Source organism: Ochotona curzoniae, unplaced genomic scaffold (genome assembly GCF_017591425.1).
Source record: "Ochotona curzoniae isolate NIBS_2020 unplaced genomic scaffold, NIBS_Ocur_1.0 contig_3622, whole genome shotgun sequence".
Classification (NCBI taxonomy): Eukaryota; Metazoa; Chordata; class Mammalia; order Lagomorpha; family Ochotonidae; genus Ochotona; species Ochotona curzoniae.
In genome coordinates, this window is record NW_024465926.1 from 23471889 (window position 1) to 23488120 (window position 16232).

Here is a 16232-nt window from a genome sequence, read left to right on the forward strand (position 1 = left end):
GTAAATGAGTAGTTACCTACGAATGAGGGGAAAATGGAAAACAATTGCAAGTGAACAAAAGGATTATTTCAGGCATGATGGAAATGTTCCAAAATAAGATTGTGATGGCTACAAAACTCTACATACATTATTACCACTGATTTATACACATTGACGGCTCAATAAAGCTTTTTTTCTTTTTTTAAAGAAAGAAAGGAAGGGGACAGACAATGAAAGATGACCCAAGTGCTTAGGCCCCTGGCACCCATGTCAGAGACAAGGATAAAGCTTCAGCCAGACCCATCCCTGGTTATTTTGGGGGCTTGCAACTGTGTGTGTGCATGTGTATGTGTGTGTCCTCTTTCTGTAACTCTGCCTTTCGAATAAATCAATAAATCCTTGAAAAATAAAATAGGGGCACGGGGCAATAGCCTACTGGCTAAATTTTTGCATTGCATCCACTGGGATCCCATATGGGCACCAGTTCCTTTTCTGGCTGTTCCACTTCCATCCAGCTCTCTCTCTATGGCCTAGGAAAGCAGTCATGGGTAGCCCAAAGCCTGGGGACTTTGCACCCATGTGGGAGACCTCGAACAGACTCCTGGCTTCGAATCAGCTCAGTTCTGGCCATGGCAGCCATTTGGGGAGTAAACCAGCTGACGAAAGATCTTTCTCTCTGTTTCTCCTTCTCTCTGTAAATCTGCCTTTTCAATAAAGATAAATCTTTTAAAAACAATCACATACACAGAAAAAACTTTCAAGCCAACAGAACGACAAACTACAATTCAACATGTTACAGAAGCAGAAAATGGGGGGAGCTCCTTTGCAGTAGAAATGCTAAAAAGAATTTTAAAAAAATTACAATCTCAGGGTCAGGCAAATAACAGATGCTTCATTCATTTTTACAGAGTACATCAAGTTGCACTTTAAATCCACCTGAAAGATGACCAAGGCATCATGGCATGGCAGTGCGGGACACTGAACTGTTTCTTTGTACTGGGCAGCCTGAACCTGAGGGCCTCCTCAGCGCATGTCCATCCACAGCTTGTAACCATTTGTAGCCATCTGTCCAGCTTACAAGCAGACTCAACAGCAAAGCTTCAAGTCCTGAAGCTGCCACAACCCTACTACATCACAGACATGGTCTGTTGAAAATCACTAGGTGGATTGCCCTAAAACAGACTCACTCAGCAAGCCTCAGGTCTGTAAGTGCAAGAACTGTGTCCTTTATTCACCACTGATCCTTACTGCCAACATTGGCCTGCATAACATGTGCCAAGGCCCTGGGGCCAGTGCAAATGCAAGGAAAGCCTCCTAAAAAGGCCAGAGTGAGAGAAGGCAGAGAAGGCAGTAGTAGATGCAAGCAGGTTGTGGAAGTGCTTGGGGTCCAGATCATGCAGCAGCCTGGAGGCCAGGTGAAGTTCATCTTTACCCTAAGAGCACCTGAAGGCTGGGGAAGACTGAAACAGGTGGCTGCCAGAGCAGGGAGGGAGGCCAAGAACACAGCCAGGTGTGAATTCTGGAAACACCACATTCCGCAGCAGAGGACGCTGCTTGTGCGGTTACAGGGAGAAAAGGAACCCAGGAGTCAAGTTGGATCATCAAGTGAGTGCACTCAGGGGACTGCGTTGTGGTGCAGGGGGCTACTCCTCCACTTGCAACACTGACAGCCCAGAGCACCATGGGAGGTCTTGATGCTCCACTTTCAATTCAGTTCCCTGCTCAAGTCCCTGAAAAAGCAGCTCAGGGCTCTGCCACCACCTAGGACCTGGATGGAGTTCCAGGCTCCCACTGTGGCCCGGCCCAGCCTCAGCCACCGCCATCTCCTGGAAAGTGAACTACTGGATGCAAAAGTTATCTCCCGCCTCCTCCCCCCTCCCCCCACTCTCTCTCTCTCCTTCGTCTTTCAAATAAATACATGTATCTTAATAAAAATAAAGTGTAGTCCGTTAAGAAGGCTATTCCAACAGCCCATTAAAGAGAGAAAGACAGCCTGGCCCATCACAGCGGAGATGAAAAGCAAAGGCAAGGACTTCCACATATAACAAGACACATCTACAAGATCTGATTTTGAGAGGGAAGGAAAAAGGAAACGCTTGGACTCCTTTGCAAAACACAGCAGCGGGATACAACAACCACCATGTTGCAATCATCAACTGTGACCATACTAAATGACACAAAGACGCACCTAACACAGCGTCTGTCACACAACCAATGCTTTTAGCACATCGCTATGGCCAGGATCCCAGGAACCGCTCTCTGGACAGTTTGCTACAGTATCTGTCCTCCCACCGAACGGCTGGAGAAGAAAAAGGGCACATTACACCCCCAGAGCTCCAGCTGGCCACTGAGACAACTGTTCCAAATCCACACATCTGACCGCACAGATACTCATTTCACGGCAGCAGATCTCAGCCCCGCACACCAGGAGGCAATGAAAGGCCCAGCCATTGGAGAATCCGGTAAACTGAGGCACCACGGTGGCTACAAATTGAACCAAGCAGTGGGTGCAGAAGCAGCAAGAGGACACGGGTGTCTCGGGTTCCGGTTTTTGACCGTCCCTGCTGGACTCGGCCTGCAGCCCAGGCTTGGCGAGTTTATAACTGCCCCCTCCCATGCCTTCCAGGTCACCTGCATACAAGGCCCTGTCACCCCCTGGCTTCACATCGTGCACCCTGCCGCCATCTAACCAACGTCTTTCGCTGCCCTGGCTGTAGCTTCCAGCGCACGAAGACCCCCAGGCTGTGGAGCGACCGAAATACCTTAGCTTCGCGCTCGCTTTCCTCCGCGGTCGGAGTGCGCTTCATGCTGCCACCAAAGCCGCCTTCGCCACCGCGAGCCGCGCAGCCCTCTCGTTCCGGACCCCGCCTCCTGCTTGTAGTTCTCCCACAATCCTGCTCCCGCCTGCCGCCGTGCGTCCTTGGAGTCCAGAGAACTACATCTTCCAGGATGCACCGCGGCGACGCCCAAGAGCACCTCGGGGTTTAAAGCAGGAGCATTTCCCAGGTCCCAGCGTAGTCCGCGGCGCAGTAAGCAGAAGGCCTGGAGCGCAGGAAGAACTACACTTCCCAGGGGGCAACATAGCCGGCCATGTTTTTCCCGTGCTCCTCTCGGCCAGGCGCTGGACACGCCGTGGGCGCTATAGCAACGGTAGCTAGCGGCGGTGCGAGCGGCGGTGAGTACCCCGGGACAGGACTGGGGTGGCCGGCGGTTGGCGGGCCCTCCTCTGCGGCACGGGCTGCCGTTCCGAGGCCGGCCGTGCGGCCTGCGGAAGCCCCTGGACCCGCGCTCTCATGAAAAGCACCGCCACATCCGAGGGCCTGAATCACAGCCCGCCGTTTTACCCCACGCCCAGGAGCGATTTGAAATTTTATATCCCAACCAGCCTGAGCGGCTGGAACCCGTACCCGAGAATCGCTGTCCCTGTGCACTTCCTTCAGGTGTTTGTCCTGACTGACTGACCCTTTGTGGGCCTCGTAAATTAGCATTGTTTATCCTCCCCACCCCCAAGGGCTGAAGCCGAGTTGACTATTCTAGTCTCAGAGCCTGGAGTTGACTTTATCACTCAGTGAACATTAGCTTCACTGCCCACCGCGAACCCGGCCGCGTTCCTCCTCCAGTCTCCTTAGTGGAGGCGGGAAGTACTAAGCCCGTAATGTGATTTCCGAGAGAGGCGAAGTCTGGGAAAGGAATACGCGTGAAGAATGGCAGCGAGCTGCATAGCGTGGCCAGGGAAAGCCTCTCTGGAAAAATTGACATTTGAGAATGTTAGAGTCCGGGCTAAAGCCCCCGGATGTCGGGGTGCAAGCTAGTCAACGACGGAGAGTCTCGCTGCTAATGCAAACAACAGAGTTTATTGTGCCAGCATGCAGGGGCCAGACTGCATGTGGGGCACACAGGCCAGTCAAGCCGCAGACCGACCCTGAACTAGCCCAAGACAGAAGATTATATAGGCCCTTTTGGGCTGGGAAATACATCAAAAGTAACAACCTTAGACGTGTTCATTTTTATGGCCTTCAGGCACAGGCAGTCTGTTCGGTTCCCATACCCATTATCTTTATGGCACATCCCATTCTCACACCCTTATCTTCTTCCTGTTCCTGGGACCGGAGACGAGCTGTGCCCTTGCCCCCCTGCACCTGGGTTAGTCCCAAGGTTGCAGGGCAGCAAAGAACAGATTGATTGCTAAAGCGGAATCCTCCCAAAGTCCAGGTGCCTCCTGGCCTAGCAAAGAAGCAGTAACTCAGCACAAAGGAATCTCACACTGCCCAAAAAACATTCCGTTCTAGAATTCTAATATACTATCATTCTAACATAGCAGTTTGATTATTCTAACATTTACCTACACGAACAAGCTAAGAGGCCAGCTAATAGGGGCAGCACGAGGCTGAAGGGGAGGTTGGAGGAAGAGCCATAAGAACGAAGTGAGGAGGGATGGCGTGGGTTGGTGACAGAAAAGCACTGCTCCCTGTCCCCAGCCACTTACCGTCCACCCTGGTGGCAGCTGGGGCCAGATGCCTCCCTGTTGTGGGTCTTGGAAGCCATAGCTGGTTTATCCTCATCCCTGACCGCTACCCAGTAGGTGCCAATGACACCTCCTCTTGCCCGGTTGGAACAGACAACCCATAGCTGGGTGTGTGGCCTCAGTACAGCTAATCTGTCACTCACCTTTCTCCTTGGCCAAGTAGCATTCACAAGAATGTGGTCAAATGTTTCTTTCATATTCACGTGGAACACCATGCCTAGCGCATACTGAAGCAGCCAGTCAATGTTAGCGCCATCATCACCACTACTGTTATCCTCACGTGCAGAAGTAATCCTGTTCACAGGTGGACAGGGTCAGAACTTCTTAACTTGCAACCTCCAATGGACCCTTCCGGCAACCAAGAGTCTTTTAGCAGTTTTCATCACAGGAAAATAGAGTGGTTGTCAATCTTCTTTGAGTCACAGTAAAAGTTCGGGGCCCCCTCTCTTCCTCACAGTGCATATCCACAGATGCACACCAAATTTTGGAAGCCATCTCTGAGTTGGCAAGCCCTGTGGTACAAGGGCACTCACTGGCTCATTCAACGGCCGTCTGTCTGACTTAGCCCATGCTTGCTCTGTGCCAGTCTGGAGGATTATCAAGGCAAAGCGGGGTTGCTCCCTTCCTTGCCATCCACATTCTAGAACTAACATTCTAGAGCTTGAGACCCTTGGCTTAGGGTATTTGCATGTGTCTTTCTAGGCAGATCAAAATCCTGGGGTTTGGTTTGATGTGGTTATACACTTGACCCAGTCACATCGACATGCAGGAATAAAATTGCTATAGTGTAACTATCTAACAACAGAAACTAACTGTGCCACCAGGAAGTGCACAGCCTGCGTGTTAAGGTGGTTCAACCCACGGGCCTCGTGAGGCCTCAGTGGCAGCAAAGGCCGCCGTTCCGAGCAGCCCCCACCCAGTTGGCGTATCTGTGAAAGCTCTTCCACAAAGCAGAAAAGCGATACTTGGGTAACACTGACGTCTCAGGCATATGTGCAAAAACTTTGGGAGCGAGCCCCTTACCTTCAGCACTACAGATCCCTCCCATTCACACTTGGTGAGCTGAAACCCACAGGGGGTGAGCGTCTTGACCCGCTGGGAAGGGGTGGGACGAGCATTTGAATGAATTAAAGTTGCTGGCCTGAGTGTTTTCTGGAGAGGGGATATTTCTTAACTTTGAGGTGCATCACTGGTGTTTGTCACGCCGCTCCCCCACAGATAGAAGAGTAAGAAGATGGAAGGCAAAATGATAATCTTACCTCATTTCCTAAGCAAATTCCAGGAAATAAACTGTTGAAAGGAGGACCGTCTCCGTGATTGAGCGTAGTATAACTTTAGAATGGAAGCTTTCATCTTCTTCAGCCAGCCACATGTGGGCAATAAGATGTCCATTAAAGTGCTAGTCCCTTATTGGTTTTATATGGTACATTCCAGGGCATAGTTAATGGAATATCTTGGAAAGAGTTTATTTGAATTTCTCTTCTCTCCACAGATCGACCATGTCTGGTCCCACTGATGAGACCGCTGGAGATCTGCCCGTGAAAGACACGGGCCTAGGCCTCCATAGGATGGAGGGCTTCCAGGGTAAGACCAGCTGTTCCGCATTACACATAGGCACTCACATCAGTAATTTCTGTACTTTTAATTTTTAAATATTTCTGATATTCATAGAAACCGAGCCTTTTCGGTAACTGTGTAGCTCTCCGATTGGACTAAAACAAGAAGATGGAGACTGCAGAACACATATGATATTTTACTGCATGCGTCACTTCTCAACAGCTCATAGCCCATGTAAAACCCCCCCTCTGTCATGATCCAGGATTGTTCCACATCTCTTGAAAATTCCACACGTCCATAGAAACGACAAGAGTATCGAGCCACTTCCACGCAAAAATGCTGATTGAAGTCACGTTCCCCATGAAAACATTTCCTCATATTGAAACTCAATATGCACTTTGTTATGAAGAAAGCATTACTTGAAGAATGCAGAGCTGTGTTTGTGTTTCTGTACGTGCGGGTGTCAGCCGTGCTCTCCGGCCGCTGCATCTGCTAGTGAGCTTAATTCACTAAGAAAGCTTTCTTTGCCTTCTAGTCAGTACCGTATAATGAGCCGCCTTTATCTCACAGAAATGGCCAATGAACGTACTCCTCATTGAAAGGAGATAAATTTGACTACACACACTTTATTGGTAAAAGTGAGAAGTACACATGAGCTTTGCTTTTAATCTTGGAGGTTTTGGTCTAACTTCAATTACTGTTCTCACTAACCCACAAGAAGAGGTTAATCTCTGTCACTTTGTTCTCTTTCTATTGGAGGATTAGTGGAAATGGAATTACCTTCCGGTGACATGCACAGTGCCAAGTCTAAGATACCTGACGTTCATTCTAAATCATGTACAAGTTCTTTAAAATGATCTGTGATAGGGCCCAGCACGGTACGCTAGTGGCAAAAGTCCTTCTTTTGAATGCACTGGGATCCTATGTGGGTGCTGGTTGTAATCCTGGAGGCCCCGGTTCCCATCCAGCTCCTTACTTATGGTTTGAGAAAGCAGTCAAGGAAGGCCCCAAGCCTTGGGACCGTACACCTGCACGGGAGACCCAGAAGAAGCTGCTGGCTCCTGTCTTCAGATTGACTCAGCTCCAGCCATTGCGGCCACTTGGAAAGCAAATCAACAGATGGAAGATCCTCCTCTCTAGCTCTCTTTCTCTCGGTATATCTCACTTTCAAAAATAAATAAATAAATCATTTCAATATATGTGTGTGTGATATCTTACTGAGAAATGGTGCTTCAACTTTTAATGGCTATTAAAATTTTGAGAACCATTTTCTTGTAGGTGTTGTAGGGTTTTTTTACTGTATTACTTTTTTTTTCTTTTTTTGAAAAGGCAGATATACAGAGAGAAGGAGATAAGGAGAGAAAGATCTTCTATCTGCAGTTTCCCTCCCCAAGTGGCCGCAATGGCCAGAACTAGGGTGATTGGAACGCAGGAATTTCTTCCAGGTCTCCCACATGGGTACAGGGTCTCAAGGCTTTGCACCACCCTCCACTGCTTTCCAGGGCCACAGGTAGGGAGCTGCAAGGGAGGTGGAGCATCCAGGATATGAATTGGCACCCATATGGAATGCTGGTGTATCCAAGGCGAGTATTTAGCCACTAGGCTATTGCGCCAAATCACTTAATCATGTTGTTTTAGGGTTTTTTTTCTTTTTTTTTTAAAGAACAACTGTTGCTTTTGTTTAAAACAAGATATTCTGGTTTGTAATTTAGTTTTTACAATATTTATCATAAAAATTAAAGTCTTGGGCCTAGTGTGGTAGCCTAGTGGCTAAAGTCCTCATCTGGCACAAGCCGGGATCCCATATGGACACTGATTCTAATCCCAGCAGCTCCACTTCCCATCCAGCTCCCTGCCTGTGGCCTGGGAAAGCAGTCAAGGATGGCCCAAAGCTTTGGGACCCTGCACCCATGTGGGAGACCCAGAAGAAGCTTCTGGCTCCTGTCTTCAGATTGGTGCAGCTCCAGCCATTGCAGCCACTTGGGGAGTGAATCATCGGACGGAAGATCTTCCTCTCTGTCTCCCTTCCTCTCTGAATATCTGAATTTCTTAACAGAAATAAAATAAAAAGCTTTTTTTTAAAAAAAAAAAAAAGATGCAGGCAAGACCAGCTTACTCAAAAAAATCAAAGGCTTCACAGAATCAGTGTAACTAAAGACTACTTTAGTGGATGGTTGTTCAAATGCCTGGCGTTGTACGAGTATCAATAGCAGAGCATATGAAGTACAAACAGGAAAGATTTTACTTCTCACTGACGCCCCGACAGTTTCTAAAGCAGCCTTAGTTGTGCATCACCAAGCAGGGCAGGCGGAAAGACTGCTTCAGAAACCATAGTGCTCATCATCCTCCATTATTTTTACAACTATTCTAATTAATCCCATTCTAATCACCTTAACATTTTTTCAGAAACTTCCACAACACGAGCGATGAGATCTCGGCAGGCAGTGGCACGGGTCAGTCGGGAGGAGCTGGAAGACAGATTCCTGCGTCTGCGCGATGAGAACATTTTACTTAAACAGCATGCCCGCAAGCAAGAGGATAAAATCAAAAGGTTATGATAAAAAGCTTTTTGCTTTTCTTTTTTTTTTTTTTACTTGAGTCTGCAAAGTTTGATGAATATGTTTTGGTTTTTCTTGATAAGAACCCCACCTAGAATCTTTTTGGAACAAGTCAGATTGAAAACAAACAGTTTTTAAAAATGGAAAATCTTGCAAATGAGAAGAATAAGCAGAAAATAATGAATGTTTATTGTGTCTGAAGTTGCTTTTGGAAAGAAAAGTGATAACAAAAAAAGAGTACCATGAGTGTATCAATGCTATAAATAACTTTTGGTATGCAGTAGTTATGGTTTAATGAAAATGGCCAACAGTTTTTCAAGTGTTTTGATTTGCAGTGAAATATTTTGAAAGTAGTTAACTGTTCTGACTCGTTAGACTGTATGTTCCCTAAGATTTGGGGTTTATGAATTTCAGTATCAGTCACTGGAACTTACCTAACTTTGCTCTGGTTAGCCTAGATTCTGTATTTCAAAGACTGTGCTGTTTTGAAGAAATATATTGTTGCTTTGGATTTATATTTAAAACCGTTGTTCAAGAATGATTTCTTGGGACTACGTAGTCTTCTCTTGGTTGTCTGTCTAGTTTTTTGGTTTTTGTTTTGTTTTGTTTGACAAATTTATTTGAAAGGCAGAGTTACAGAGAGAGAGAGAGATGGTGAGAGATCTTCCATCCACTGTTTCACTCACCTAAGACTATGCCAGGCCAAAGCCAGGACCCCAGAGCTTCTGGTTCTCCCACATGAGAACAGGACCACAGGAGCTGGGCCATCATCCACTGCTTTCCCAGGCACATTAGCAGGAAGCTGGCTGAGAAGTGGAGCAGCTGGGACTCGAACCAGTGCCCAAATGGGATGCCAGCAGCTGCTTTACCTTCTGTGCCACAGCACTAGCTCCTGTGCCTATCATTTGCACATATGTTATTAAAAACAAATAAGCACAGTCACATTTGTTGTATGAATATGTGAAGAATATTCATACTCTTGGCTTCAGAAAAGGTGAGACAGACATTGAAGAAAGAAGATAAGCTTTGTTCCATGTTAAAATTTGTCCTAGGACCCAACACAGTAGCCTAACAGCTAAAGTACTAACCTTGGACGAGCCAGAATCCCACAAGAGCACCAATTCTAGTTCTGGCGGCCCTGCTTCCCATCTAACTCCTGGCCTGTGGCCTGGGAAAGCAATCAAGGGTGGCCCAAAGTCTTGGGTTCCTGCACTCGCATGGGAGACCCAGAAGAGGCTTCGAATCTTCTAATCGGCTTGGCTCCAGCCATTGGAGCCACTTGGGGAGTGATTCATCAGACGAAAGTTCTTTCTTTCTGTCTCTCCTCCTGTCTGTATATCTGACTTTCCAATAAAAATAAAATCTTTTTTTTTTAAAGATTTATTTTTACTATTATTATTTTTTTATTGGAAAGGCGGATATACAGAGAGGAGAGACAGAGAGGAAGATCTTCCGTCCGATGATTCACTCCCCAAGTGAGCGCAACGGGGCCGATACTATGCCGATCCAAAGCCAGGAGCCTCTTCCGGGTCTCCCACACAGGTGCAGGGTCCCAAAGCTTTGGGCCGACCTCGACTGCTTTCCCGGGCCACAGGCAGGGAGCTGGAAGGGAAGTGGGGCTGCCGGGAATAGAACCGGCGCCCATATGGGATCCCGGGCGTGCAAGGCGAGGACCTTTAACCACTTGCGCCACCGCGCCGGGCCCAAAAATAAAATCTTTTAAAAAAATTTATCCTAAAGAAGTGATTCAGGCAGTTACTATTGTGTGAGTTTTGCTGAAGCAGTCCCAGAAGTGCTGGGCACAGGCCTCTTGCCTTGAGTTAGCTATTTTCAAGATGTGCACACTTGCCCGTTTTCCTCTCCCTGACCAGTGGCACACATCTGCCAACCTAGGAAGGCACGGACCCGTTAAATAGTAACCTAATTGGTCAATAAAAGAATTACATTCGTAGCTTTTACCTCATTAGTAGTAGTGTCCTAGCCAGAAAACTGAGAAACAACTTGGTGATGAACCATATAGTGGGAAAAGTAGTGGTTGAGGAATCAAGTTATATGTGTGTGTCCTGTTATCCATCATACCAGTAGGCTGTGGGCTGTGTAAACCATTTAACACCCTGGGATTTTATTTTACTCAGCTGTATGAGAAGTCATCAGGTGAATGTTATGAACCAAATCCCTAAATTCCTTCTGAGTCTCACACTTGAACAGCGATCTAGTCCAGCTTCACTTTAAACTCATGCTTAAGGGATACTTGGTGTCACATCTTTTAGTGTAAATGTAGATTGTTTTATAAAGCACATTTCAAAACTTTAGGAGATCAAACTTAGGAAAGCACTGAACGATTCATTAGAATCACAAAATGGATGGAAAATTTTGCTTTTACTGGACAGGTACAAACATGGCATTTCTTGATGAAGCTTGCCTGAATGTTATTTTACGTAGTCTAAAGACTATAAATGCGCTTTGTTTGCCTTAGGCATTGGGCTCGTTTGTTTTTCTTACATGATGACTGCTTTCCGTATGAAATCTATCTGGTGATTGTAATCTCTATTTCCAAGTGCAAGTCTCTCTGTGGCAGAACATTGAGGTTAACAATTGGAAACTCATCTAGCTGACTGCTACATTTGTGCATGAACCCTGCTTTCGGGCCCAGGACCCTGCACTTGCTCCAGGCTGAGGCAGAGTCTGTGGCTCGCCTAGAGCACCATACCTGGTGAAGTTCCACCCCCCGCGATGTATCATTCTCTGGATTAGGTGGAAAAGGAACTAATCCATTGATTATTTTACTAGGATATTTGTGGTACTGCTGGATCGTGGTTTTTATTATCCTATATCCCTCATAAAGCATGCTTAATGGATATGCCTCAAGGGAAAGAGAAAAGAATCTTAGCTGATTATGTTATGCGTAGTTCTCCCCGTGCCACATGCTCTAGGCTGGGTAGCCAGAGACCAGATAGACATGTGTTAACTACCGCTTTTACAGAGGACTCTGCTGAAGCCAGGGGGGAAAAAAAAATAAGAGAGAAAAAAACGTTGTTCTATGACATGCCAAAGCTATTAAGGATTTTTTTATTTCACTTTTGTTCTCTTAAGTAAAAGCTTCTGTCCATAACCGTACTAAAATAAAGCAAACCCCATGTAAAGAAAAATGAAGTGTGTTTTTATTTTCAATCTCCTGTCTGGGTCTTTATAAAAATAGATTCACTATAAACTAGAATCAGCTATTGAAGATGTGCGACCAATTTTGTAAAGTCTTGAACTTGTGTCTCTCATCAAAGCCACCTTTTCTTTCTTGTCCTGCCAAGATTTTTCCATTCACTGTCAGGCATGTTTTCCGTGCGTGTATATTACACCACCCCCATGTGCCCTTTCTGTCTTTTGTTCTGTCTAACTAGTTTTTATCAAAACTTAAAAGAAGCAAAGGTAGAGGTATAAACACCTATGATGTCAGAAGCACAATTTATGTGTAAATTTCAAAGTAGCATTAAAATGGTACATTTTGCATCTGGTTATTTTCTGTCATTAAACTGAATGGTTCCTGAGCCCCAAGCAACATGCCAAGGTGTATTTTGATTCCTTTTGAATTTCTCACTTTGCTTTCTCTGTATATATTTTAACATTTTTAAATTTACATTTCTGAGTGCCAGAGAAACTACAAATATATTGCTTCAGCGCCGCCAATCTTAACAGACTTTTTAAAAAGTTTTAGCTTACTGTGGACCCCAGATAGAACCCACGACATCCACACGCTGTAACAGCGTTCAAGTGCATGCAGCATTCCTATATAAGGTCATGCGTTAAAAATTGCATCTCAGGAACATATGGAGTAAATATGTGTCCTCCCTTTACTAACCTTAAATGATAAGCCTTAGGAAACTGTTATTTGTCAGTGCTATAAAGCAGATTGTTGCCCAGTGGTTTCAATTATCATCAAAGGATTCTTCACAGGCAGTAATAGTTACATCCAAACCTGAAATTTATTATTCAGGTTCTGCACTGAAGTCTTCACAGTGATTATGTTCCTTTCAACAGAATGCATTTTATGCTGACTTCTCACATTCCTTTTCATCTTTTTATTATTTTCCTAGAATGGCCACCAAGTTAATACGACTAGTTAATGACAAGAAACGATACGAACGGGTTGGTGGCGGCCCCAAGCGGCTGGGACGGGATGTAGAAATGGAAGAAATGATGGAACGTCTGCAAGAGAAAGTTCATGAGCTTGAAAGGCAAAATGAAGTCCTCAAAAACAGACTCATTTCAGCCAAACAGCAACTGCAAATCCAGAGTTCCAGACAAACTCCATACAGCTATATACAGTCTCGTATTAACACCGGGCGTAGAAAAGCAAATGAAAGTGCAGGTTTGCAAGAAAGCCCCAGGAAAGGTAAAACAACAACCCCAACCTTAAATCCTAAATTGAAGTTTTGTATTGTTGCATTCACAGAGTTTTATTTCTGCATTACCACTTTTTAATATTGTCCGAAAGACAAAGAAAAATAGCTTCTTGACTTGCTTTTTCTTTTTTGTCTTTTTTTTTTTTAATTATTATTGTATTCATTTGAAAAACAGAACTGCAGAGAGATACAGAGAAACAGATCTTCTGTGTTCTGGTTCATTCCCCACATGGTCAGAATGGCCACAACTGGGCCAAAGCCAAAAGCAGGAAGCAGGGCTTTGCTCTGGGTCTACCTCATGGGTGCAGCAAGCCAAGCTCCTGGGCTGTATTCCAGTGCTTTCCCAAGCACATTTACAGGGAGCTGGCTCAGAAGCAGAGCACCTTTCATAAAGGGTATTGGCATCCCAGGCAGTGACCGGTGGCTTAACCCTCGATGCCACGACACTGGCCTCAACTTGCTCTTTCTTAGAATCGTAATATTGTCATGACATCATTTTACTGAAGAGTCACCTGATCACTAGCGCTTATTTTAGCAAACCATTCAACACAGCTCTTCATCCTGACGTAAGAGACGTGTAAAAGGAAGTAAAACGTGTTACATTTGACTGACTTTTTTTTTTAATATTCCAAATACAAATCACATTGACTCAGGCAAGTACAGAAATGAACGAATTTTCTGATCACGCTATTTCAAGCATTCACTGGGAAATTCTTCGTTTAAAGATCTTTTACAAAGTTTGCACACGTCTTTTACAGTGTTTCAAGACAGTGGGATGTGCATATATCCAGGGATTTCAAAGGTTGAATTCTTGCTTCTGCACTTACTAACTGGTGTCCTCAGACAGATCTAATCATTCTGAGCTTCGGTTTTCTTTTCGCATAAAATGATAATGTTAACATAAATAACCCACAACGGTTCATCTCTAAAAATGGTCAAAGGTCAGATAGCGTAAAACATGTCCAGGTTGCAAAGCGATTCAATGGCGTAGACGACACTCAATGTAGCCCCTAAATATTTCTAATAAAAACTCTCAGTTTACCCTACAGTCAGGCAAAATTAATCACAACCGACCTAAAAGTAAAGATTTTAAGTAACGTTTCTTAATTTCAGTTGCTAGGGAAAGCAGTGAAGTTGTGGCTCTAACTGATTTTTCTTTGGAATAAACTCACATAAAAGACCCAACATTTTTAGATATATGAAAAAAAAAAATCCCGGAAAACGTTAGTTCTCATTCGGTGAAGAGGAAGAACAACACCGCAAGAACAGCAAGGGAGAAAAGTTTGTTTTCATTTTCCTCCAAAGCAAAATGTTCACACTATCTCTCCCGTACTTGGAATTGCTTTGAAGTCAGTAAGCCCTTCACAGAGGCAGGAGGCAGCTGTAGGCTGACAGCCGTGGCTGCTCCCCCCAGCTGGGTGCAATTCCGGAAACTCTGACTGTAACCAGAGAACGCATAACGAGTAATAAATCAGGCAGTACGCCCTGCCACTAATAAGCTGTCTGCCATAGAGAAGAGCACTTGACCTCTCGGCCTTGTTTTCCCCATCTGTAAAATGGAGTGATAATAATGCCAGACCAGGTCGGAGGTGAGGAGACAGTAGCTCTGCAGCAGGACATTCTAACTGGAAAATCGCTTCTGCTCTCCTGACCTTAGCTTGGCTAGCTAGGATTGTAACTAGGCAAAAGAGCATTCCAGATGTATGTGGCCTTTCTAGCTGCATAAACATGATGCCCAAATTTTATATTAAGATAGCAAGCTAATGTACAGTTCCTTGCTGTTTGAATAGAAGAGGCCAATGAAAGGTTTTCTCTATAGGAAAATGGCAAAACCATAGAACATCAGAATCTGTGAAACGTGGGGTTGCATAGCTTCCATTTCCCATCATGTTTGTACACACTTGTCCTGTGTTGTATGGAGTCCAGGACACTGACGTTACACAAAGCATTGATTAGTGATGTGGCCTACTGCCTTTCTTACTTGATTTTATTGTTGCTGTTATTTTCCATGAAACAGTTTTGTAGCTACAGGACTACTATCATTCTGAGTGCTCCTGAGCACAACTGACTTTTTATTGGAAAGTCAGATTTATAGAGAGTAGAGAGAGAGAAAGATCTTCCACCTGCTGGTTCACTCCCCAAGGGACCTCAGTGATCAGAGCTGAGCCCAAACCGAAGCCAGGAGCCAGGAGCTTCTTCTGGGTCTCCTATGAAGGTGCAGGGTCCCAAGGCTTTGGGCTGTCCTTGACTGCTTTTCTAGGCCACAAGCAGGGAGCTGGATGGGAAGTGGAGTAGTAGGGACATGAACCAGTGCCCATAGTGGATCCTAGTGCAGGCAAGGTGAGGACCTCAACTACTATGCTACCACGCCGGGCCCTGAAACTACATTTAAGGCAGGACTTGGGCTGAAGTTAATGAGCTCGTGAACATCCCAGGCCCTTTCTGACCACAAACAGCGTCCAGTTCACTTCTATAAATGTAAAGTGATTCATAATTCAAAATATGTGCTATTTTTAACACCGAGACTACCTATTTAAAGATTTGAAAAACAGAGAGAGAAAAGCTTCCCATTCACTGGTTTGCTCCACAAATGGAGACAGTAGCCAGCAGTAGAGCAGGCTGAGGTCAGGAGGTCGCACAGGTAGTGGAGGTCGGAGCCCTGGACCGTCACGGCCACCTTCCGAAGCACAGGAGCAGCAAGCTAGATCACCAACAGCGTAGCCAGAACTCGGCCCGCCACTCCACTATCAGATGCCATCATCCCAAGTGGCACCTTCACTCACCGTGCCACTTCGCCAGCCCTGCCAAGAGACCGTTCTCATAAAACTGCATATAACTCTTTTTGTTAAGATTTTGTGCATTTAAAAGCTTCCTTTATTTAGCTGAAGGAATTACAGAGAGGGAGAAAGATTTCCATCTACTGGTTCGCTGCCTAAGTGCTGCAACAGCCAGGCTGAGACAGGCTGAAGCCAGGAGCCGGCAGAGGTATCTAGTTCTGATTGGAAGCAGAGCAGTTGGGACAGAAACTGGCACCATATGGGATGCTGGCATCACATACTTTAGGTTAACCTACTACAATGCTAGTACCAAGAAAAATTATATTTTAAAAGTACTTGGGTAATGTTTTCTTTAAAAGTGTCCTACTAGACCTGGTGCAGTTGCCTAGTGGCTAAAGTCCTCGCCTAGCATGCACTGGGATCCCATATGGGTACTGGT

The 16232-nt window shown here is 45.5% G+C and overlaps 2 protein-coding genes across 4 annotated transcripts in view; one reads left to right on the plus strand and one right to left on the minus strand.

Annotated features, from left to right (window-relative positions):
• FTO (FTO alpha-ketoglutarate dependent dioxygenase) overlaps positions 1-2841 on the minus strand; it is a 372891-nt gene extending 370050 nt beyond the window's left edge. The window contains exon 1 of the mRNA XM_040982698.1: positions 2742-2841. Coding sequence (XP_040838632.1) covers positions 2742-2786 — 45 coding nt within the window. The 5' untranslated portion in view covers positions 2787-2841. The remainder of the gene's footprint in view (positions 1-2741) is intronic.
• A 256-nt stretch (positions 2842-3097) lies between these two features.
• The window catches only part of RPGRIP1L (RPGRIP1 like), a 93979-nt gene continuing 80844 nt past the window's right edge, over positions 3098-16232 (plus strand). Inside the window, exons 1-4 of one of the 3 annotated variants that reach the window (XM_040982701.1) lie at positions 3098-3154; positions 5997-6088; positions 8468-8612; positions 12708-13006. In XM_040982701.1, the coding sequence (XP_040838635.1) occupies positions 6004-6088; positions 8468-8612; positions 12708-13006 (529 nt within the window). In that variant the 5' untranslated portion in view covers positions 3098-3154; positions 5997-6003. Of the gene's footprint in view, positions 3155-5951; positions 6089-8467; positions 8620-12707; positions 13007-16232 lie in introns of those variants that run through there. The other 2 variants (XM_040982703.1, XM_040982702.1) reach the window with 2 other exon arrangements.